We start from the raw sequence: 24,148 nt of genomic DNA, 5'->3' as shown, positions 1-24,148 counted from the left end.
TTATAGTCATTGTGGTGTAGAATCTTCAGAACATTTCTTTCTTGTCCAAAACTCCATTCAGCGGATGCCAATACAGAATGCCAGAAATGCATTTTTCCAACTATGTGTAAGAAACTGACAAGCAACGTGTCTGTAAAAACACTAATGGGACATTTTTGTTTCCTTCCTGTGTGTACTACACTATAACTCTAAAATATGACTCATGAGAAGCTCCATTTATATCAAGACTCTCATTCTTTTTATTTTCAAAGCTTCACTTCAAGTTATAATATAATTATTTTCCGAGTTAAGTAACATTGTTTAATCTCTTGTGATGTGACAATATTAACATTTATTTAGAAGGAAGTGGTTACATAACCCTACTTTATCTAACTGTCTAATTATCCACAGGTATCCTTTATCAGTTTCCTATTGTAAGTCTGAGTATGTTAAGTGTAATACCTGTAACTGCAGAAAGTTAACAGCAGTTATGGAAACAGATACACTAAGTGCAAAATTAGTTTCAAAGTTACTATATAAAAAAAGGGATTGTGGGGACACAGCTGCCCAACATTATAGATGTAGGGAGGATCACCTCCTGTAAACAATGCATTAAATGTGTAACATCAACTTGTGCAGTTCAATATTACTTGTACTTAATAGCATTTAAAGTTTTTGAGTTTTGGGATTTGCAGTATCAATTTGTGAACTTACAATAGGGCACCAATCTTATCTTAACTTCTAGAATGTAAATACTATTATTCAAACAGATCTACAATAATAAATTATTTTTCTTTTGTATACAATGGCTGAAAATGTACTGTAAAGGCACTAAAATACTGTAGCAGTTGCCATGCTGGTAACTCTTAATGTGAGCAATCACTTATAATTTCAGGTGAAACAGCTTTAGCGGCTCTGCATTTTTACCCTCATCACTAAGACAAGGGGAGAAGTAAGGATACAACCTCTCAGTGAAGGTGTCAGTGAAGGTGTAAATGTGGGACATGTTATCAGCATTATATAATGACACCTGTCCCCCCTCATAGTCCAGGTACACCCCGATCCTGTGGGGTTTCACAGTGAGGGTTAGACGCTTGGATGTTGAGTCACATGCCTCGTACTCATTCTCATTCCTCAGCAACAGAACCCAGTATCCATTCTCAGGGCACACTGTGATGATCCCCTTTCTGTTGCTGGACTCTGTTGTGACACCCACATCCCACTTTGACTTGTTACCAACAACCACTTCCCAGTAGTGCCTCCCCATTGTGAATCCCTGAGATCCCAGCACACTGACACAGGTATCAAATCTCTTAGGGTTCTCAGGGAGCGGCTGTCTAATGTCACCATATTTCAGACTGGTCAGGTCCTCAGATAAGATAAGTTTAGGATGTGCTGTGTTAGGGTCCAGGGTCAGATGAGACAAGCCTGTGGAAATAAAACAGTTTGAGTCACAAAGTTTGTCATAAAGAAAATGGAGAACCTTATAAATGTCATGAATACCACATTTAATACAATATTAAATCTTCAGTGTACTATACAAAACTGCATTTCTGTAAATACTTGTCAGTGGTAAGATCCCTAATTAACTTGTGCCATTCTGCAAAAGTACCCAGCTAATGGATCAAATAAAAATGAATGAATGGAAACCTATTTACAGAAGCATAATGCATCATATGAACAATTATTTACAATAACTGACACCAGGCAGGCTGAGTAGTACTTGATGAAACTGTAATTTCTCAAACCGTCACTGAAGTGGGTCAGATCAGCGGTACTGATACAAGTGGGTCAGTAACTGATACTGGCCACTTAATTCTTCTTTCCATCATTCTGTTTCTATCACGGATGAACTGTTAGGAGTCGGCATGTCTTGGATATCAGAGGCAACATTCATATCTCAGTTTGTTCAGTGGAGAAGAAGACTGAATCCACCATCAGCCCAGAGGCATAATGTTGTTTACAGTATTATACTGGAGGGGTACTAGGCTGCATTATAGGGTCTATCTGTGTAATTCACCAAACTAACTCTTGGTTAAAAAGGAATTGGACAATTTCTGACACCAAGTCTGTCCATGTAATGTATCAGAAAATGACTCACTAAATCTGATCATGTTATTTGTCAGTTAGTGACTCACCCAGTCTATCCATGTAACGTGTCAGTTACAACTCAACGAGTCTATCCATGTAATGTATCACTTACTAATTCTCTGCATCTATATATGTAATAGGTCATTTATGACTCACAAAGTCTAGCCATGTAATATGTCAATTACATTCTCACCACTTCTATCCATGTAATGTGTCAGTTTTGACTCACTGTGTCTATCCATGTATATCACTTAATGATTCACTACATCTATCCATGTAATATGTCACTTACTAATTCACTATGTCTACACATGTAATGTGCCAGTTATGATTCATAGAATCTATCCATGTAGTATATCACTTACTAATTCACTGCATCTATACATATAGGGCCGGATTCACGAAGGCTTGCACGGAGTCTAAGAGTAGTGTAAGACTCCATGCAGCCTTCACGATCCAGGAACAGCCCAAAGTCCGTGTAAGAGACAAGCTAAAACGGCTCTTACACGGAGTGGGCGTGGATAAGCTAATCACCTCACTTGCAGGCGAATAGCATGCAAATGAGGATGATTAGCGATCCAGGAAGCCCAGAACAGCCTGTGTATGAGCCATTTTAGCTGCAGAAATGTACTCAGTTGACAACTGAGTACGTTTCTGCAAAAACTGCAATGGAGCTATGTCAGCTCCAAATAAAGGGTGCATATGTGTCAGGCAGCATGCCAATGGCCAAATATGTGGCCATTGGCAAAGTAACCTGATGCAAATATATTAAAAATATAATTTTTTTTTTCGGCGATTGCCGATGTTTAAACCCAGCGAAGCCCCGCGCAAACGGGCTGTGCTGCATAAAACATAAAAATGAAGGCTTTAAACCCACAAATGTGGGTTTTATGCAATACATGGAATGTCAATGCAGAGACCAGCAGAGCAAAACCAACATGGCCACCGTGTAGTGGTTGCTAAGGGGGGAAGCTGAGTCTAAGACATGTAACTAAGCATTAGTAGGCAATCTGATGCAAATGAGTGTTAGGATACTGAATTCCACTGTCACATAGCAAATGAGCACAGTCTGAGTAGTGTAAGAGTTACAGAAGGGGGAGGAACAGAGTAGGAGATAGGTGACATGACAGGGGGGAATGGCAGAAAGAAATGCAGTTCATTGGAGGTCAGAGTTACATGACAGATGTCAGACAGATATCATGGAAAGAGGTGTGCCACTAAATAAGCATGAGAAAGTCAAGAAACGGAAGGTGTACACTGTTGCCTACACCAAAGTTTCTTGCTGGATGTGTATGCGCATGTGTGCGCGCCATGAAGCGCGAGTAAGGCAGTGTGCACGCGTGTAAGGCAGACTGAGCATGTGGGAGCATGTTGGGAGATATTTAACACTGTTTGCGTGGGCGTGCACGCGTTTTAAACCGAATAAGCAGATTCTGAACCGTGTAAGTATGTGTGCGCGTGTGTAAGCCACTGTGAGCATGTTTCTGCTGGTTTGCACATGGCTCCTCCCTGAGGAAACAGAGAGGAAAAAGGAAGCAACAGATTTAGTAGGAAGCTAGCAGGGAATACTGCTGGAGCTAGCAGGTGAAAACAATTAGACGCAGGAAATTACACAGGCAGAATAGTAGCCCAGCCCAGCACTTAAAACTCTGCAAACAGCAGTGCAGGATGTTTCTCTCAAGAGACACTGCAAGACAGGATTTAAGTTATCAGAAGTGAAAACTGAAAAAGCTGAACTCAGAGCAGAAATGTTAGGGGCTGCCATAGCTGTCATAATGAGACATAGGCGACTTGCTGAGGGTGGTGACAATGCAGATGGTGCCAGACAACCCACAGTGAGGAGACGGAGAAGAGTGTACAGGCCCAGGGTCACCTACCATGGGTTACATGAGCTGGAGATAGTAGAGCGCTACAGAGTGGACAGAGACCTCCTGCAGCAAATAGTGGAGCTGTGCAGGCCACGCCTCACACACAGAACCAACAGAGGGGAACCCATCCCAGTGGAAACCAAGGTATGTGTTGGCCTAAGAATACTAGCAACAGGTACCTTCCAGAGACCAACTGGTGATATGATGGGGATATCACAGGCATCAGCCTCCAGGGTACTGCACCAGTTCCTGGATGCCATGTCAGCACATGTCGGTGATCATGTATATTTCCCCAATGCCCGTGAGGTATTGGCCAGCAATATACGTCTCTTCCAGCAAATAGCGGAATACCCTGAGGTAGTGGGTGCAATAGACTGCACGCACATACGCATCAAAGCACCAGCCGGTGAGCGGGGTAGGGCATACATCAACCACAAGGGCTTCCCCTCCATCAACTGCCAGGTCGTGTGTGATGCCCAGGGCATAATAATGAATGTGTGTGCTGGCTGTCCTGGGAGCTACCACGATTCCCACATCTGGCATTTGACGCAGCTGTACCAGACATTTGCCAATGGGGACATCCCGCATGGACACCTAGTGGGGGATGCAGGTTATGCACTGGAGCTGTGGCTGATGACACCCATCAGAAACGCACACACACCTGAACAGGAACACCATAATGAGGCACACGCACAAACACGTAATGTAATAGAGCGTGTATTTGGGCTGCTCAAGTCACGGTTCCGGTGTCTGGACACATCTGGTGGAGCCTTGCAGTACACACCAACTACATGTACCCAAATTGTCATGGTATGTGCTATGCTACATAATATGATCTTGCGAAAACAGCTACAACAGGACCAGCATAGGGCTGGGCCAAACAGCCCCCCACCATTGCCAAGGCCATCACAGGCAGAGCATGACTCGGAGGAGGAACAACCTGAGCCTGCCCCAGTAGGCAGAAGGAGGCGTGCCCAGTATGCCCTGGCCTTGGCAAAGAGGCAACGCATAGCACATACACTGGCTCAGTAGGAGCCCTGGGAATGATACCCCTCTCTGACTCACTCATATAGTAACAGGGATGCCTAACATGACACAACCTGCTCTCAAACATGTACAGGGAAGTGTAATATGCGCATCCGACAGAGGCAGCCCTGCAGCACCACCTGAGGCATGAATGCTATGTGTTAAGTAATGTAACACCATGTACTATATGCACACCTGAGGACCCTGACTAACATCCTACCCTCACCAAGCATCATGCCACAACATGACAATGAGATGATCAAGTGCAATAATTGACTGAAGTATCGCAGTTAGTCAAAGGGGATCCAATGTGTGCTAGTCAGGGATGACATGCTGAGCATGACATGATGCACCACCTGCTAGGACTGGCGTGCACCTATCAGTGCAGGCTGTATGGATACTGGCAAAGGCTGTTGTTACCCACAGTGTGCCCTGAATAGGTAAGGCTCAAAACACAAACCTATCTCCATAGGTATCAGAAGGGATAAGAATAAGATAAGGGATAAGTCGAAACAGCAAGATGCATGCAGTCTAAACTCACCCAGTATGGAGAATGTTGATATCTGCGCTGTAACAGAAAACTGAGTCAAGGCTCACAACAGCACCCTAACACTACCAGGTTACACCTCATACTGTGCTGTACAGCCTCAAAACATGGAACAAGCTACAAAAGGAGGGTGACTAGCAAGAATTGTCAAGGATAACCACAACCCATGTTGGTACCACAACAAAAGCAGCATGGACTAGCCATGGTCAAGTAACAGTGGCTAAAACTGCCCCCCAGTTTATAGCCTGCTACAGACTACTGTCCCAACACCAGGAACTGCACCTGGCCTATGCTAGAATACATGAATATATCAAGTCCTCCAAACCACATTATATTGGGTGACTGAAAATACCCAGACATAGACTGGGAGCATTATACTAGCTCCAACAGTGTAGGACAAAAGTTCATAGAATCCATAAACCAAAAGGCCCAGGAACAACGTACCACTCCCACAAGAGGGGTAAGCATACTGGATGTGATAATCAGCAACATGGGTACTGGATGGCAAGATGAGAAGTGTATTGCTCACTGGTAAAACCAGACCATGTAGTAATTACACTGGATATACAAATCCTGACCACAGTCCCTGGCCAGAAAAACCACAGTGGAAAACATGTGTTAAGCAATATTTGCACTCCTCCAAACTGATGTGGAATCCATTAAAGGTCCTGTGCAGGTGCAAAATATGGGCCACACCTCAGAACCTGTAATACAGCCATTCCATGAACACTGCCAGGAATGCTTGGATTATGCAATCCTAAATTAAAACAAGACACAATGCCATACATGCAGGAATCTGGCATGGTGGACACCAGCCATAACCAAACCATGCAAGAGAATGAGGAAGCTACTACATGATAGAGCAAACATAAACAATGAAGTAATCACTGATCAGTAGTATGGCAATAAAATCTGTCCACACATACAATCCACTAAGGCCAGCCACAACAAGTTGAATCTGTGAATCCTGAGGCAATATTACACCTGCCCCAAGTACACAGACAACCCCCAACTCCACCCAAGAAATACAAATATATGTGAGAGATGCAACCATCTATCCAAACTGGAGGTTGAGCTCCCTCAACTCAGTACCCCCAAAACTAGTAAGGAGGAGAAGGTAACCACACACACCACAAACACAGTCCCACATAGACCTATCACAACTGCAAACCAAACACATAAACACAGAAAAACATTCCCGGAGGCACAAATTACAAACACAGCACACCAACAGAGGCCTCTAAACCAGACACCCAATCAAACAACCTCCAAACATAGTACATGCAACACATAGTACACAAAGCTGGTGTGCCAAACAGTCACAGGCCAGAAGGAGAAACAACATGCCTGATACAGTTGTAATAGGTGACTCCATAGTCAGACACACTGCTGTCCCACACACCAGACTGAACAAGGGAAAGGGTACAGTAAGCTGCCTGTAGGCTGCCACAATACGCCACATAACAGAAGTATGCAGGTCACTCCAAAGCAAGTGGAAATATGATGCAGTCATAGTCCATGCTGGTGTGAATGACCTGAGATGTACCTCCCTAGACTACATGAAAAGAGACATAGATGAGCTCTCTAATTATGTAGTCCAGGCCGGTATGACACTCACCATTTGCAGCATCCTACCCTTACCAAGACTAATGCCACAGTACAAACACGGAATGATCAGTCATAGCAAGTGGCACACTTACTGGTGTCATTCCAAGGGGATCCAATGTCTGTCTGCTTGGGATGTCATGCTTGACAAGCCACGCAGCTGTTCTTGGGATGGCTTGCACCTGTTACCCCTGGGCGTCTGAATATTGGATAAGGCCTTTGCCACCTCCATAGAGCCTTTTGTAGGCAAGGCTGAAAAGACTGACCCACCACCCTAGAAAACATAAGTGGAAAGAAACATAAGGGAAATGCTGACCAATGCCAGATGTGTAAACCCCAATATGCATGCTCCCAAGGCCATCCCCAGTATGGAGAACATTGATGTCTGTGCAGTGACAGAAACCTGCTGCAAGCCTCCTGACAGCACACCAGCACTACCAGGTTATACCATGTATCATGTGTCATGGCCCCAAAACCTGGAACAAAACATAAAAGGAGGGTGAGTATCCATATTCAGCACAGACACCCATATGTCCAGGTAACTGACAATGCACAAGGCATTGGAGTCCACCCATGTGCAACTAACTGTAGGCAAGACTGCTGTACAGTCTGTAGCATGCTACAGACCACACTCTCACACACAGGAACCCCACCCAGCCGTCCTGAAGACACTGGACAGTATGAATGTCCCACCAAATACCAAACAAGATACCACAAATTACCACATAGGTGGAAAACCATTATGTATGGAAGGAGTAACCAGGGACCTAGGGACACAGGTGGACAGTAACCTGTTATGTGACACCCACATTGCCAATGTGGCTAGGAAGACTGTCTACATTTGACACCGTATCAGGAAAGGATTCACATCTACGTCAACAGAGGTTATTGTGCCCCTATACTGTTCTCTAATCACACCCATAATCTAGTACAATGCCTCATATGGGATGTACTTTACCTGACACTTGCAGCAGTTAGAAAGACCTCAAAGGTACCTCACCAAGAGGATAAAGGGTCTCAGATATTTGTCATATGATGCCTGGCTGTAGACACCCCAGCTGAATGCACTCACATACTGCCTACAAAGAGGCATTGCATGCCTGTTGTAGAAGGCCATGCCCAACACAGGAGTAATGGACATGCTCCACCCCAGAAAACTCAAATCCATCAGAGCTGTGAGAGTGAGAGATGTCAACCTCAACAAATAATGAAATAGGATGTGCTGGTGGGACAGATACATAATCCAGAGGCTCCCCACACCCTGGACCAGAATCCCACTCCATGTTAGGCAGAGACCCTCACTGACACTCTTCAACAGGAATCTTGCCAAGTGGATGGATGATTGTAGAGTTACATTGGGGGTCTTCACTGTGTCATGTCCAGACAGAGGCACAGCAAAGCAAATCATAAATGGCCATAATATTCACATAGCAAGGGGTGGCAAAAGCCACACACACTCTGGCTAGGCTAACAAATGCCCTAGGGTGGATAGCCTAGTATGAACCTATGAACCTATGAAGATACAAATTGTACAGGACACTAAGGATAATCCCAAGGCTTTCACAACTGATGGTAGGAATCATGTTGGAAATTCACAGATATGCTCTGAATCACACAAATATCACAAACACACACACATATTGCCAACATACATCCTGACAGGTGCAGTGCAAACCCCCCCCCCCCCCGAATGCAGAATATCTATCCCAGCAAACTGCTGGCCCTCTGACATTGCAGATGCTGAGGTAACAGCCAACATCTACAAAGCAAAACACACAGCAGCAATGGTATGAGATGGTGTCCTGGGCTTAGTGCAACATGGACTCCAAGATGAATGGAATGCCAAACCACACTACTGCTCAATGTCAGCCTTACCATAGAATATGTACCCAAAGAGCAGTGTACAACAACAGTGGTCCTTCTCAACAAAGGTGTTGCCTGAATGGATACTGAAAACTACTACCCCAGAATCCTGAGAAGCTCGGTCTGCACAGCTATGGAAAGGATCAGCATGTACCACAGACATAAAGATATTGGGGATCTACTGACACCGGACCCTACCCAGTGTGGCTTTCTTAAGTGCAGATCCTGCCCCTAAACATGTTTGACTCAATTGAAACAGTCATTAAGGTCATTGATGAGGGCAATGTGGTCCACACAGCGTAGCTGGAACTTGCAAAGGCTTCTATACAATACCCTACATGTTCATTATAGATAAGCTCACCAGCTTAAATATAAACCCCTATGTCAGTAGAGGGGTTGCAAACCAGACCAAGGACAGAACAGACATGGTCAGACATGCTGCAGCCATGTCAGACTACAAACCAGATATAACTGGCATCCCACAAGGCTTGGTCCTGGGATCTCCCTCGTCTGGTATATATGTCCCATAGGTACAGGCAAACATGGAAGGACTGTGTCCGAACATGTTTGCAGAGGACTACAAGCTGCTCACCACATATGATCCACCAGCTGACACAAGCATCCCACAAAAGGGCCACATAGAAACAGACAACTGGTGCCATAGCCATGTCAGCAAGCTAATTGCAGAAACGTGTATAGTCAACCCCCGTGGATATACAGTAAGTGCCCACCAATTACCACATAGGTGTTAACCCATTATGTAGTTAACATGTAATGAGAGACCTTGGGACACAAGGTGATAGATATCCTGCATTGGGCAAACATGTGCCGTAGTGTTTACAGAAACATACCATATACCCACCTAATCATGAAGGTTGTCAGATCTAGATAAGGGGAGGTCATTGTGGCTCTGCAGTCATCCTTCATCAGCGGTACAATTGACTACAATAGCCCCTGTGGGATGTACCTCAGCAGACACCTCCATCAACCGTAAAGTCCCCAACAGTACCTCACCAGGAGTATCAAAGAGCTACCACAGATGCCATGTGTTGCTGGTATCAATAAACATGCTGCACCTTGTACAATCTGAATGGCAGTGAGTTATGCACATGAGAGACCTGAACCCCAGCACTGACTTACATAGGACAAGCTGTACTGCATGATCCATAACACAGAAGCCACCCCCACCCATGAGTGAACCCCCAGTACAGGCTACCCATAGAGTCACTTATCAATCTTCCTCTATAGGAATATTGATGAGTGGATGGGAGATGGTAGCTTTATCCTGGGTATCACTGTCATGTCACAGGTAGATAGAGGCACAGTATACTAACCATGACATATGTCATGGCAAACTCCACTTACAATGTGTGTTGAAGGACAAACACACTCTCCAACTAGCATTAGACATGGACTAGGGCACATCGCTAGTGTTTGCAAATGTACACCTACGTTGTGGAATACACTACCAATGTTGGACAAGCCTGGTTTAAGTAGTTCATATCTGAACAGAATGCAACATGGTCAGATGTACACAACTGGCCCCTAACCAGGCTGCTGTGCCCACTATCGAAATGTAAAGCAGTGATAGCACTAAAGCCCAGGATACTGTCCACCACAGTCAAAGTACTACCAGTACACTATACAGTACTACAGTGTTAGGTCAGTGTGAAAGGATGTTGACAACTGTATGCAAAGTATCCCATGCTCACACACTTTAATAAATGAGACATATGTCAGACAACATGCCATGGGAAGGCTGAACTGGGCATGCTCACAAACTTAGGCCAAATCTCAGTTTAGTAGTTGGACACACATATCTGGTATTTTTATGTGTTATTCCAGGAACCAACCACATTACAGCAGTCTGCCCAGTGCACACAGTTAAATGACTACAGAGACATACATGATATAGTGGATCCCTTTCATATGCAAACATCTTCCACAGATGCACAAGTTGTTCATACAAACAGGGAATGCTATGGCAATAAAGATGTGCAAACAGTCTATCAGCAACAATTAATGTGCATTTGACAATTAAACATATGGGTGTAGAGGTCAACACTAGGCTGTTTGCCCTAGGGAATGACAGTTTAGCCAGAGTGTGCTTGGTGTCTGCCTCCCCACAGGATGCACATTCCCCTTTCTAAACACCGATGATGTCAGCACCTTATAAGTACAGCAGGAGAAAAGAAACTTCCCAGTAATGCGAGTAGCATGCTCTGCTAATGCATCTGTCACAAGTGTCATAACATAGTTAGGTAGGGGTTTGAATCCTCCAAATGCTCTATGTGTGTGTAAGTCTGTGGGAAAGAAATGTCCCTTTTGGCAACTGGGAAACACACTACAGGATGCACATTCCCCTATCTAAACACCGATGATGTCAGCACTTTATAAGTACAGCAGGAGAAGAGAAACCTCCCAGTAATGCGAATAGCGTGCTCCGCTAATGCGTCCGTCTCGAGTGTCATAACATAGTTAGGTATGGGTTTGAATCCTGCGAATGACAAGTGTGTGTGTGTTTGTCTGAAGAGAGTTAGTGTGTGTGAGGGGAAATGTCCCTTTTGGCAACTAGGAGAACAGACTACAGGATGCACATTCCCCTTTCTAAACACTGATGATGTCAGCACTCTATAAGTACAGCAGGAGAAGGAAAACCTCCCAGTAATGCGAATAGCGCGCTCTGCTAATGCATCCGTCTCAAGTATTATAACATAGTTAAGTAGGCGTTTGAATCCTGCGAATGGCAAGTGTGTGTGTTTGTCTGAGGGGGGTTAGTGTGTGTGAGGAAAATGTCCCTTTTGGCAACTAGGAGAACAGACTACAGGATGCACATTCCCCTTTCTAAACACTGATGATGTCAGCACTCTATAAGTAAAGCAGGAGAAGGAAAACCTTCCAGTAATGCGAATAGCGTTCTCCGCTAATGCGTCCATGTCAAGTGTCATAACATAGTTAGGTAGGGGTTTGAATCCTGTAAAAGGCAAGTGTGTGTGTTTGTGTGAGGGAAATGTCCCTTTTGGCAACTAGGAGAACAGACTACAGGATGCACATTTCCCTTTCTAAACACTGATGATGTCAGCACCCTATAAGTACAGCAAGAGAAGAGAAACCTCCCAGTAATGCGAATAGCACACTCTGCTAATGTGTCCGTCTCGAGTGTCATAACTTAGTCAGATAGGGGTTTGAATCCTGCAATTGGCAAGTGTGTGTATTTTTGGATGAGGGGGGTTAGTGTGTGTGAGGACAATGTCCCTTTTGGCAACTAGGTGAACAGACTACAGGATGCACATTCCCCTTTCTAAACACTGTTCAGCTGAAGGCCATGGCTCTGGCACAAGTTGTCTGTTTCTATGATGCCCCTTTGGAAGATGCTTGTGTCAGCTGGAGAGTCGATTATGGTGGCCAGTTCACAGTCATCTGCATATTTGGTCAGCCACAGTCCGTCCGTGTTGGCCTGTACCTCCAATAAATATATACCAAACAAGAGAGGTCCCAGGACTGAGCCTTGTGGGACACAACTCGTAACTGGTTTGGAGTCTGGCATGGCTCCAGCAATTCTAACCATGTGGGTTCTGTCCTTGAGCCACTGTGCAATCCATCTAGTGACATAGGGGCTTATATGTAAGCCAGTGAGCTTCTCTAGAATGCCCAAGTAGGGTATTGTTGTGAAGGCTTTTGCGAGGTCCAGGTAGGCTGTGTGAACCACCTTCCCCTCGTCAATGGCCTTGGTGACTGTTTCAAAGAAATCAACCAGGTTAAACCTGGTAGTGCTGGTGTGCTCTCAGTAGCCCTGAACCAGACATCTGTCACTGCACAGATATTGATGTTCTCCATGCCAAGGAGTGTTTTGGGTGCATGCATCTGGAGGTTTATACTTCTGGCGTTGGGTAGCATTACTCTTAGTTTCTCATCCCTTGTGATACCTATGAAGGTGGGTTTGTCATTTGAGCCTTGCCTAACATAGGCACTATGGGGGTAGCAAGAGCCTTTGCCAATATCTGAAAGCCCAGGGGTGACAGGTGCAGGCCATCCTTAGCGAAGCAGGTAGTTCAACAGAAGATGAATATGTGAAGGTGTAGTGCCTGTGATTAGTTAGCAGTAGCATATATGACTGCTCACGTGGACACATGCCAGGTAAGTCATATGCACTGTGTCACAGGCAATGTACATGTGAACAGGACAAACAGTGACATCCTGTCCAGTGGGACATGGACATACATATAGTACACTATGCAGATGGCACTAGGAGTCCACAGAAGCTCTATAACTATGCATTGCAGGTGTGATCAGTATTCCAGGGTAATTGCAAGCAAACATGCATGCAAACAAAGCTACAGTAAACAGGGCTGCATGTAGTCCATTGTACAACAAACAAGCTGTACCAGTTCCAGTAGGTAACACTGCAAATATGCAGGCACTATGCACATGTACATGGAAATACATGGGTCAGAGGGCTAGGGTCCAGTCTCAGTGCACACAAGTGTACAGACCATGTACTGTCAGGATGTACAATAACTGGATGGAAACCCATGTGCTCATACCTGCAGTAATACACATGTCAAATAACAGACACTGAGCCTTCACTCAGTGGTTCCATACTTAGTAGGATGTATGCTACCTGGCCTGCCACCACAGTATCCCTGACATATATGGGGACTCTCCCTCCTGTGACAGTTAGTTTTGTGTGTTGGGGCTGTCTAGCATGGTATGAGATGTGAGCATGCAGTGCTAGGGTGCTCCTGTGTGTCCTGTACCAGTCGTGTAGTACTGCACACATATCAACATCCTCAAACATCTGCATTGCAGAGTCCAGTGTGGGCAACATGCCACTTGCAATTTACATGTCCATCATTGCGTATTACTACATTCATTACCTTATCCCCTGTGCTACCTATGTATGTAGCCTTCTGTTGACATCATTACCACCAGTATGCCAACATGTGCAGATGATACACTATGGTACTTACCATGGGTGTAGACAACAGGACATGACAATCACACACTTACTGCATCAGGCATGCTGTGATATACCCACAATTAATTCAGCACACAGTACTGTTAACAACATGATACTATTACTACACATCTATGTGGTCACCCTGTGCATCAGCAACATGTTAACCTGTACCTGCACAGTTATTATAGATTGCAGGAGGTGGCACAGTTTCATCATATGCACAGGGTGTGAACTTGGTATGCCTGAGTCAGCCACCGATACCACCAATTGACATGTATGTGTATGTGTGTTGGTGAGGGACAGCAGTAGAAGGTGGGGCAATGTTGATGCAGTGTGTGCGTGTATGCGGTAGCCCTAGGTGTTGTCAATTCGCATGTGTGTATGGATGCACACAGTTCCACCTCATGGCTGCCATATACTGGTGTTTGTGGACAGCCACAGACTGTACCTGCCAGGTCATACAGATCAGTGTCTCTCGCCACGGACACAGTACCTGTGCCTTGCAGGGGTGCTACGGACCGTATCTAGTACCAACCCAGACTGGGTACTGTCATCAGAAGCAGGTGTTCGTTGACTGGACACAGATCCCTGTTGGGCCTGGCCAGAGCCACGTGCACGTGGTCTCCTGGGGCGGTCTGATGACAGCACAGACCCAGCATTGCTGGGGCTGCTGCTGGCACTACGGGGGCGGCCATGGCCCTGTTGTCATCTGCGACGACTGCCAGCTGCTGCTGTTGCTGGCATACGGCTACGTTGACGCCTCAAATGCCCACCATCGCCCTGGCTCATGGACATGTAGTTGTGGAACCGGTCTAATATGTCCCCACAATGTCTGTCTATGACATCGGTGAAATCTCGGATGGCGGCCGCAATGTCACGCATACTGTCAGTCATGGCTGTGCGACATGCTGTCAGCTCCCTCAGACCCTGTCTGGTGTACCGTTCCATACGTGACTGTGCCTGCATGACAGCCCGAAACATAGCTGAGGTTCTAAGACCTCTGTGGGCACGTCTGACAGGGGCAGTACGCCCACGGATGCTCCCACGAGAACCCCTGGACATCTGTCTGTGTGGTACCATCTCTGGGCCATGCCCATGGCTGCTGTGTGGGGAGGCATGTGCCACAGATACCACATTACCCTGGTCAATGCCCACTGTATGCTGTCCATCATCTAGGGACATTGGTGACAAAGGGTGTATTGGCAGGATAACTGTGCGCATTGATGGGGTCGACAGCTGTGTACTGTCAATCGGCTGACCAATGGCGGACCCTGGCATACTTTCCTGTGCCATTACACAGATGTCATCATTATCAGTACCCACGGCACCTGGTTCAGGTTCCCTGCTACATGACACCAGAGCAGCAACAGAACCTGTGGGAGGGAAACAGGAAACACAGTTTACAATGTCTACACATTACCACTGATGCACACATGCACACATGCACATATGCACAGGTGCACACATGCACACATGCACACATGCACAGGTGCACACATGCACACATGCACACATGCACACGTGCACACATGCACACATGCACACGTGCACAGGTGCACACATGCACAGGTGCACACATGCACACGTGCACAGGTGCACACATGCACACATGCACACGTGCACAGGTGCACACATGCACACATGCACAGGTGCACAGGTGCACAGGTGCACACATGCACACATGCACAGGTGCACACATGCACACATGCACACAGTTTCACAGAATTGTACAGTACTCAGTATGCGTGATATCAACACACAGACACAAACACACCTACATGCATACAAAGAGCACTACTAAGTGAGCCAAATAGTACTATTACTATCAACACTATTACAGGAATTGTTAATACACACTCACCAGCATGGATAGGCTGCACTGCTGTTATACCAGAGGGTCCTGCAGACGTGAAGAAACTGATGTCAGTGGGCACAACTGTGCCATTGTTACTGAGTATAATACAGGTCAGTAGTACAACAGTTGCCTTTCACAGGTCAGCTGCTAATATTGAGGATATCACACTTGCACATTAAATACTATGGTGACAGCTACAAACCAAGGACACACCTCACACATGCATTAACTACCAGTGTACACAACAGTCAACTGTACATATGGCATATTACCTGCACGTTCACTGTCTTGCTGCTGCGTGGCTCCAGCCTCCATCATAATGCATGTCTGCTGCTGTTGTTGTTGCTGGCGGACTGGAGCCACTACACTCATGAGTAGTCCCTCCAGTCTGGTGAGTGGGGGATGTGTAGCTACCCCACCACCTGTGGTGACCTGTTGCCTGTGGATATCCGATGCACACTGATGGACGTGTCTGATTAAATCCCTGCAGTGATGTCATACCTGCTCATATGTCCTATTATGCGTGCCTATGTCATTTACCCGACGGACAAGGTCTTGCCACAGTGCAGCCCTCTCCTGCTGATTCTGGCTGGTGCGGGAAAAGAGTATTGCATAATCCCGCACCAGGCTCTGGTGTATCTCCTCATCCTCAGCTGTGGAGTAGGTGGGATTCCGCGGGTGGGCCATGTACCTGAGAAAGAAAATAACCTGGTATCAGCAATATATGTCAGCAGAATTTGGCACACATACTACACATGCTACTCGACTGTTATGATACAACATATCTCACATATGTAGCATCTGTCTGTCTATTGGTGGATACACATGTAGATGGCCAGGTATCAGTGCTCAGCCAGCAACTGTGCAGCAGTACCTGTCACACTCCATATGACATACTACCAAACCCCAGCAGTCAGAACACTGATTCAGGTCAAGAGCACCTCCTCACTCTGGGGGTTTGTATCTAGGTACTGTATGGCCTACATCATCAACTACTGTGAGCTGACCACACACTGATTGCCCTGGATATACATATCCCACCTCCACCACCAGCACAAATGACTAAAGTGCATAACATTACAGATACAAACTTTACACTTTGTAACAGTCACATGGTATCCTTTCAGCCCACTGGGCCAGTGGCAGATACAACCCACAATGCTGACCCCTACACAATTGCTTTCTACAGACATCTCCGAGAATGCATAGATCATGCAATCCCATATATGACCAAGACACTCTCCACAAAGGGACAGCATCCTGTCTGGTGGACCCCAGCCATAGACAGATTGTATTACAGAAGATGGAAGCTACTGCAAGACAGAGCATAAGTCCATAAAGGGAGGGCACGTCTGAGCAGCACTAGTAAGGATCTATTTTCCATCATACAAAATCCATGGGCAACTTTGAGAGGGAAATCAAGAGGGACACTACAGATAACCAGAAGCCCTTCTTCAGTTATGTTAGCAACCTGGTCAGGATCCATCCTCTATGCCCATAGTTAGTACACATCAACAAATATTTCACTGACACCACAGATATCGACAACATTGTGGCAGACAGGTTCAGTGCAGGTGTCACCCCGCCCTCTCCCCCAAAATAAGACATAGTTATCCCAGTGACTGTAACCTCCCTGTCATCACAGATGTCCAGGTGAGAGCCACCCTCAGGACAGCAGAATACACAACATGAATGGGACCTGATGGTATCCCCAGTTGCATGCTACATAAACTCTGACAGGAGTTAAACACACATATAGAAGTGCTATGTAACACTAGCCTGACTACAGGATATGTACCTGTACACTGGCACAGCAGCAGTGGTTCCACTCCACGAAGGAGGCACCTCAACATACCAATACAATACAACACAATACATTACATTACAATACAATACTATACAATATGCTATTGCCCCTGGGACTACAGCAGCGTACTGTTCTGCTACCCTGACCATTGTGACACATGTGGTGGGATGGTACCTGCTGCTGTCACACAGTTGCACAGGGTGACTCATATGGCATATTACCTATCTGACTAACATTCAGCAGGGGTATGTGTGACATGTACTCATGGGTAATCTTGCTTCTTAATACTGTGTGGTTTATTGCAGGGTATGTCTTATCTGTGGGTAGGAACTCTTACCTCCACATGTGCACTCTATTGCAGTGGCACGGACGACACACAGCAGACATTTAGGTTGTGGATGGTGTGAGGTGTTACTATGGTTGTTGGACATCTGCCATGGGTGTGACTTACATATGTAAATCCGGGAGTGGTAACCTCTATGTGGGTAGCATATGTGTACTCTGTGTTGTTGTCAGTCACTGTGCATTGGTAATGTGTTTGAGTGCATTGCCACAGTGTTGTACATGTCACTGTGTCCTTCTTCATATCTGTAGCTGTCATGTGAGGTCCATACCATGGCATCCATTATGTGGTGTGGAGGGGTACACCGACCTACATCTCCATAGCTGACACACCATGTCCGCTGACACATGCCATGTGCAGATATTCCACGGATAGTGTGCCACTGTGAATATCATTGGGGCCATTATTGTACACATTTATGACCCTGTTCACCCCTGACACATGCAGTGGTGGGCAGCCAATCACATATCTGGTGGTTACTGGTGTAGGTGATCTGGAATGTGGTATGGTATTCCGGTTTTGACACTGGTGTTCACTCCATGCCTTTGTCACCAGGCACCTGTAGCAATACATCTGTACACATGTGCCTCACTCAGAATTTATATACATCTCTCTCTCTCTCTCTCTATATATATATATATATATATATATATATATATATATATATATGTCCATATACATATACACATTTATATATATTGATGTACATATATTGCTATAGATGTGGAGGGGGGGCACAGAGGGGGTATGAGTGACAGAGGGAGTGGGACAGGCTATGTTGCAGGTCGTCATATACAGTCATACCTGTAGGTAGTCAGATCAGTCTGTCTATGTATATGTATCTACATATATCTATATCTGTATGTGTGCATTACATAGATATGTTTGTACAATATTCTATCTACATCTGTCTATGTATTCCTACATCTCTCTCTCTATGTATGTATACATATATGCATATCATATATATATATATATATATATATATATATATATATATATATATATATATATATATACATATACATATGTTGACATACATGCATATCCATATGTTAGACAGGTATATCAACATATTTGTCTACCATACTGTATACACACACTAACATACTGCTAAACATACATAACTGTGAAACCTACTTTGTACATGGCACTACAACCTACAATCAACCAACATTGATATGTGCACATAGATGCTCTCACATACAAATGTATGTACAGCCTTCACTGATAGTTGCTGTATGTCCCCTGCCCTTTACACATCTTCATATACATATGGATACAGACCAATGACACATATGGAGGGTTCACAGTATGTAGACCTTTATAGTATTACTTTACATTACCTGTGTTTGTCACAGCTGCTTGTGTTGCCATCTGGTTCTCTGTCCTGCTGCTCCACTTCCCAGTTGTCAGCTTTCAGGTAGCTGTTGCTGAACAATTTGTGTGTGTCTGCTTAATTGTAGTTTTCTCTGTCTCTGTCTCTGTCTGTCTCTCTCTCTCTCTCTGTCTCTCACGTCCTTCTCAGGGTGCAATGAAAGTATTGCATGTGTGGACTGGGAGCACAGCATACTTTTGTAGGTATCTGCATATGCCCATGTGATGGCCTCTGCATCAATTGTTATCCAGCATTTGCTAATTGCATGCAGCCAGTTGTGTACTGATTGCAGTTCTCATTGTGATTTCAGAACAGTGCTATAAAAAGGTATGTGAGATAGGCGTAGCCCTTTCAGATTTTAGGGGCAGGGACCATGCTGTTATGCTGTGGACAATGTTCTGTGAGTGTAAAGGTTGGTATCTCTCTCATATTTCCAGGTGTGTTGTAGATTAACATTCCTACATTCATTTCTCCAGTTTCCTGTACTAACTGTGTATGTACACTGACACCTACAACTACTACTACTGTTAATGTGTGTGTGTGCTTTCCTTTCACTTTTGCTTGCACTTTGTTGCTAAGGCTTCAATAGTTGCCCTTTACAGTCACTACTTGTATGCCTGCTAGGTGTCTTGACTGTAGTGTGCTGCTGTAGCTTTCCTATTTTCCATGTACATTCACACCTTGGAATGCTTGCTATATCTGCTAGGGTGTTACAGCATGCAGTGTGGTCTGGCCATGGTGTGGGCCTTGACATCTATTAGGGTATTTGAATATGCTGCTGAGCAGGCACCAGAGACTTTCAGGTTCATCTGTTATGTCCCTCATGGAATGGTACATATCAGTGGGGTACACCCATTAAAATGTCTGGTATGCTGCAGTTGTGACTGTGGGTTAGCATGAGCATATGTATTACTACACTTTTTCTGCCATGCAAGTGACGAATACTTTCAGGACTCCATAGTTACCATTGCATGTGTTACACCTTTCTGCCTACTGTTTGTACATTTCACATGGGGTCTGTGGGGCATCCCTGTAAGTCATTCACTGTTTCTATGTCTAGGCTCTTAACTATTCAAATATGGTGGTGTCAGACCCGTCATGTGTACAGATATTTGCAGGTTGTCCACATTTCTGCCTCATATTTTGGTCAATATCTCATGCACACCTTTTTCTGGCAAGTCACTCTGGGCTCAAGTCAGAATATGGTGACAAACATTCAAGTTTCAGACTGCATACCCTTCCAAACATCCCACAAAGTGCAGACCCTGTTACTCTCTGAACTGTCTGCGTTTGTTGTAACATTATTTGAAATGTGTCCCTGGTTTTGGGCCTTTGCTCCACATATTTTATTACTTGGTCCAGATGTGTTCATGTAAGAGGTTGTGGGGTATGGGCAGTGCTTATCCTGCTGTGAGTATGTGTGTGGCTTGCAAGGTGCTATAGTGACATTATTACCTACTTGCTTCCAACTAGCATGGCTGTTTCTGTTCACACACTACTATTAAGGAAATCCACTAGTTTTGATAGTAATTCTAAATGGCATGCTTTGTGTACTACACATCTATATTCCCTTTACATTCATTCCTACTATTACATTATATATTTATTTTAGCACAATGTTCTTGTATAAGAGTCATGGCTTAGTGGTAAGTCATGCAGACTACTGTTTCCTGGGTTCGGGACTCACAGTGGGATTTTATTTTGCTTTTGAACTGAGTACAGGACCTGTCAATCAAAGTGACTAAGGCACATTTAAGCAGTTGTAACTGGGTTAGCGCTGGTTTGTGCGGAGCTCACACATGCGCACTGGCGGTTAGCTCCGCGCACACAAACGCACACCCGATTACAACCGCTTAAACGTGCTTACTCTTGCGCACACCCGCGCTATTTTCTTTGAAAGAAAAGAAAATGGGGAGACAGGAAAGTGGTGAAAAAGGGGTCACAAAGAGGGTAGGACAGTAGGGAAACAAGCTTGGGATGTGCAGAAGGGATGTAGGTAAGGCCCATAGCTGCCCATTTCTTCATCAGCAACAGCTGTGCATATGTATGTAATTTGGTGTGACATTTGAAACCTTCCACCCCTGAGAGAAGTGTCAGGACAACAATAATACTTGTTGTACAGCCAATTGTAATTGATAGGTTCCATGTCCAGTAGACATGTGTGCGGAATGGGCAGCTATGTATGGGGCGTAACTTTTTTGTGGGCACAGAGTGCCCTTTTTTTTTTTTTCAGGTGAGAGTGGTATGTCAGGTGAAGGAAGTCGGTATGGCTGGGGAGGTAGGTTAGGTAGGTAAACAGACAAGACAAACAAGACGCATACAGGGGCGGTGTTTGACACATGTGGGGGGGTTACGCAATTGACAGGGACAGAGGTATGGATATCCAGAGCCCATGAGCCCACAGATGGCAACAGTGGAACTGATATCCCCACCCATAGGCAGTTGCCACTGTTCCTTCACTGCCCAGGACGGGGCTGTGCTGGGGGCTGTGTAGGCAGGGCAACAGGCATGCCCGTTAGTTGTGACACCCGTGCCTCGAGCTGGCGTAGGGGCTCGAGAACAGAGTCCCGAATCTCCCTACGCACCACAGTCTGGACGTTACGGAGGGTGAGTGGTGGCTCTCCTCCGGCCACACTTGCAGAGGGGGGGCGAGCCCCATCCCCTGCAGCGCTTCCACCCGCAGGTGGCACAGGGCCACCGGAGGAGGGTCCGGACTCGGCACTAGTGCCAGGTGCACTCGCCAGCTGAGGTGGGAGAGGTGGGTCCGCTGGAACCCGCCTTCCCTGTCGTACTATGTTTTGCATTATGTCATGAATGTTTGGGTTAGTGACATATAATACCATTCACAATTAGTTGTAACAGCATGCATTAGTATTCCCATTAACCAAACACCCAGATATTCACACCATTGAACAGCGTGCATAACACATGCATAATTTGAACAGAAATACACATTCCAACAACATGCAGGGTTAATTGATGGCAACAGGCCATCAGGTGTGGATGTATGAACAGGGCAGATGCATCAACAGACATGCAAATATATATGACCCAACAGAACAAGCATCCAGGAGTGTTAATTGTGATTGCACATACCATTTTCATGTGGAATGGTTATATGTGGTTATAGGGTGGGGTGAAGAATGTAATATTAACACCTTCGAATAACAATACATATGCTGTGCATTTCTAATAGCTACAGTTATATACACACTACTGTTCTAACTACAGTTTCCTATATGATAACTATTTCAACTTGGTGATAGGACTGTTACTGCAACATCAATATACATTTTATGGTTCTTCATACACATTCATATCTAGCTTTGTTCAGCTACATCATCCTGCTACATTTGCTTTATATAGCTGTAGACAAGTGTGGATGTTTGGTATATCAGACAAACATCCTATCTGCATATTGCAGACTGAGAGCAACATATCCAGATTTTGGGATACAAATTCCAGATGCAGCAACACTTTGAACAGATTTTGCTGTTTGGTTTTGAATCTCACATGCATTTCATTCTGTCTTGACTGCAGTATACTTTATTCAGGGGTTATTACTACTGTATTGCTGGATTCATGACACTTTCTCACACTCTCTCACTTGCTTTCATTTTACTATTCAGAATGGTACTTCTAGGCTTTATTGACATGTTTTACCAGTAGTTATTACAATCCTTTCCAGCAGTCTCACTTCTGTCATGTTTCAGTATTTCCACAGGGATATATTTCACACATGTGATTTCATCATCTTCTGCAGCTATACTTTTCAGCCTGCTGCAGGTTGTGTACTATTTTCTTACAGGCAGGGCATTTTTATTTCAGAATATATGTCGGACAGTTTCATGTTTAGGTTAAACTTACAGGCTGACACACACTTTTGTAATCAAGCAATACTTGCATACACTTTCACACTGTTACTTGCAGATTTTATTTCTTACTGACTACACTGCACTCTTTTGCTGACTGTCATACTTTTATATTTCTTTACAGCTACTGGTAGTGGATTACTGACCTGCCTGGTGGCGCTGAATCACCAGCCTATCGCCATAGGCTCTGCGGTTCACAGAACGGACACCTGCAGCTGTAATATAAATGAAGTAATATTGGAATACACATCCCCATAATATCAGCTAGTTTAATTTCTTACATACATAATTAAATGTTACTTACTCAGTAGTGGGGCGTTGGGTGTTTGCCGGGCCTCCTGAATCCAAAGGTTCAGTTGGTCCTGCTTGCGTCTCTTCAGATCCGCATGGTAGTGACGGACCTGCTCACCAGTCCTTGGAATCCCTGTGGCACTGGTGAGATCATGAGCCAACCAGTCCCACGCCTCAGCTCTGTATGCTCCCCAGAGGACCTGGCCCTGCATGAGTTGGGCCTCATGATTATGGACTAGGAGCCAGACCATGTACCTGGACTCCTCAACACCCCACCTCTGTGCTCGAAAGCGACTACCCTCTCCTACTCCTGTCATTCTGCCTGCAGGTCAGTTCTACAATCATTTATGCTAGGTATTCCCGCCTATGGGGCTTATATAGTCCGTTTTCCTTTTATATCTGTGATTGGCCATTTTGGAATTGTATCAACTTCAGTAAACCTGCATTGTCATGCTCTAGTTTGTATTCATTCCTATATATTAGCTATTATTGCATTTACAGGCACTGCTGTCATGGCTTAGTGGTTCTGTACCTTGACTATAGTGTATAGTATCCTGGGTTCGAACCTGGCCACTGCTTTTTATTTTTCATGACTGTCTAGACATGCTGAGGGGTGTGTCTGTGTAAAGGCAGTTTTCATACGGCTTGCTCAACGTTGCCCAT

At 45.1% G+C, this 24,148-nt stretch overlaps 2 protein-coding genes across 2 annotated transcripts in view; both read right to left on the bottom strand.

Annotated features, from left to right (window-relative positions):
• Nucleotides 1-24,148, bottom strand: part of LOC122814324 (zinc-binding protein A33-like) — a 1,202,255-nt gene that overhangs the window by 710,380 nt on the left and 467,727 nt on the right. The gene's annotated exons all lie outside the window — the stretch shown is intronic.
• LOC122812891 (zinc-binding protein A33-like) lies at nt 220-1,498 on the bottom strand (the record flags this gene model as incomplete). Its single annotated transcript, XM_044084930.1, has 1 exon — nt 220-1,498. A coding segment is annotated over one exon (636 nt), but the record flags the coding sequence as incomplete, so codon positions are not given.

Source organism: Protopterus annectens, chromosome 10.part0 (assembly GCF_019279795.1).
Source record: "Protopterus annectens isolate FY-2018-M chromosome 10.part0, PAN1.0, whole genome shotgun sequence".
NCBI lineage: Eukaryota > Metazoa > Chordata > Ceratodontiformes > Protopteridae > Protopterus > Protopterus annectens.
The sequence above is the reverse complement of the archived record's forward strand: the minus strand, read 5'-3'. Positions and strand labels throughout refer to the sequence as shown.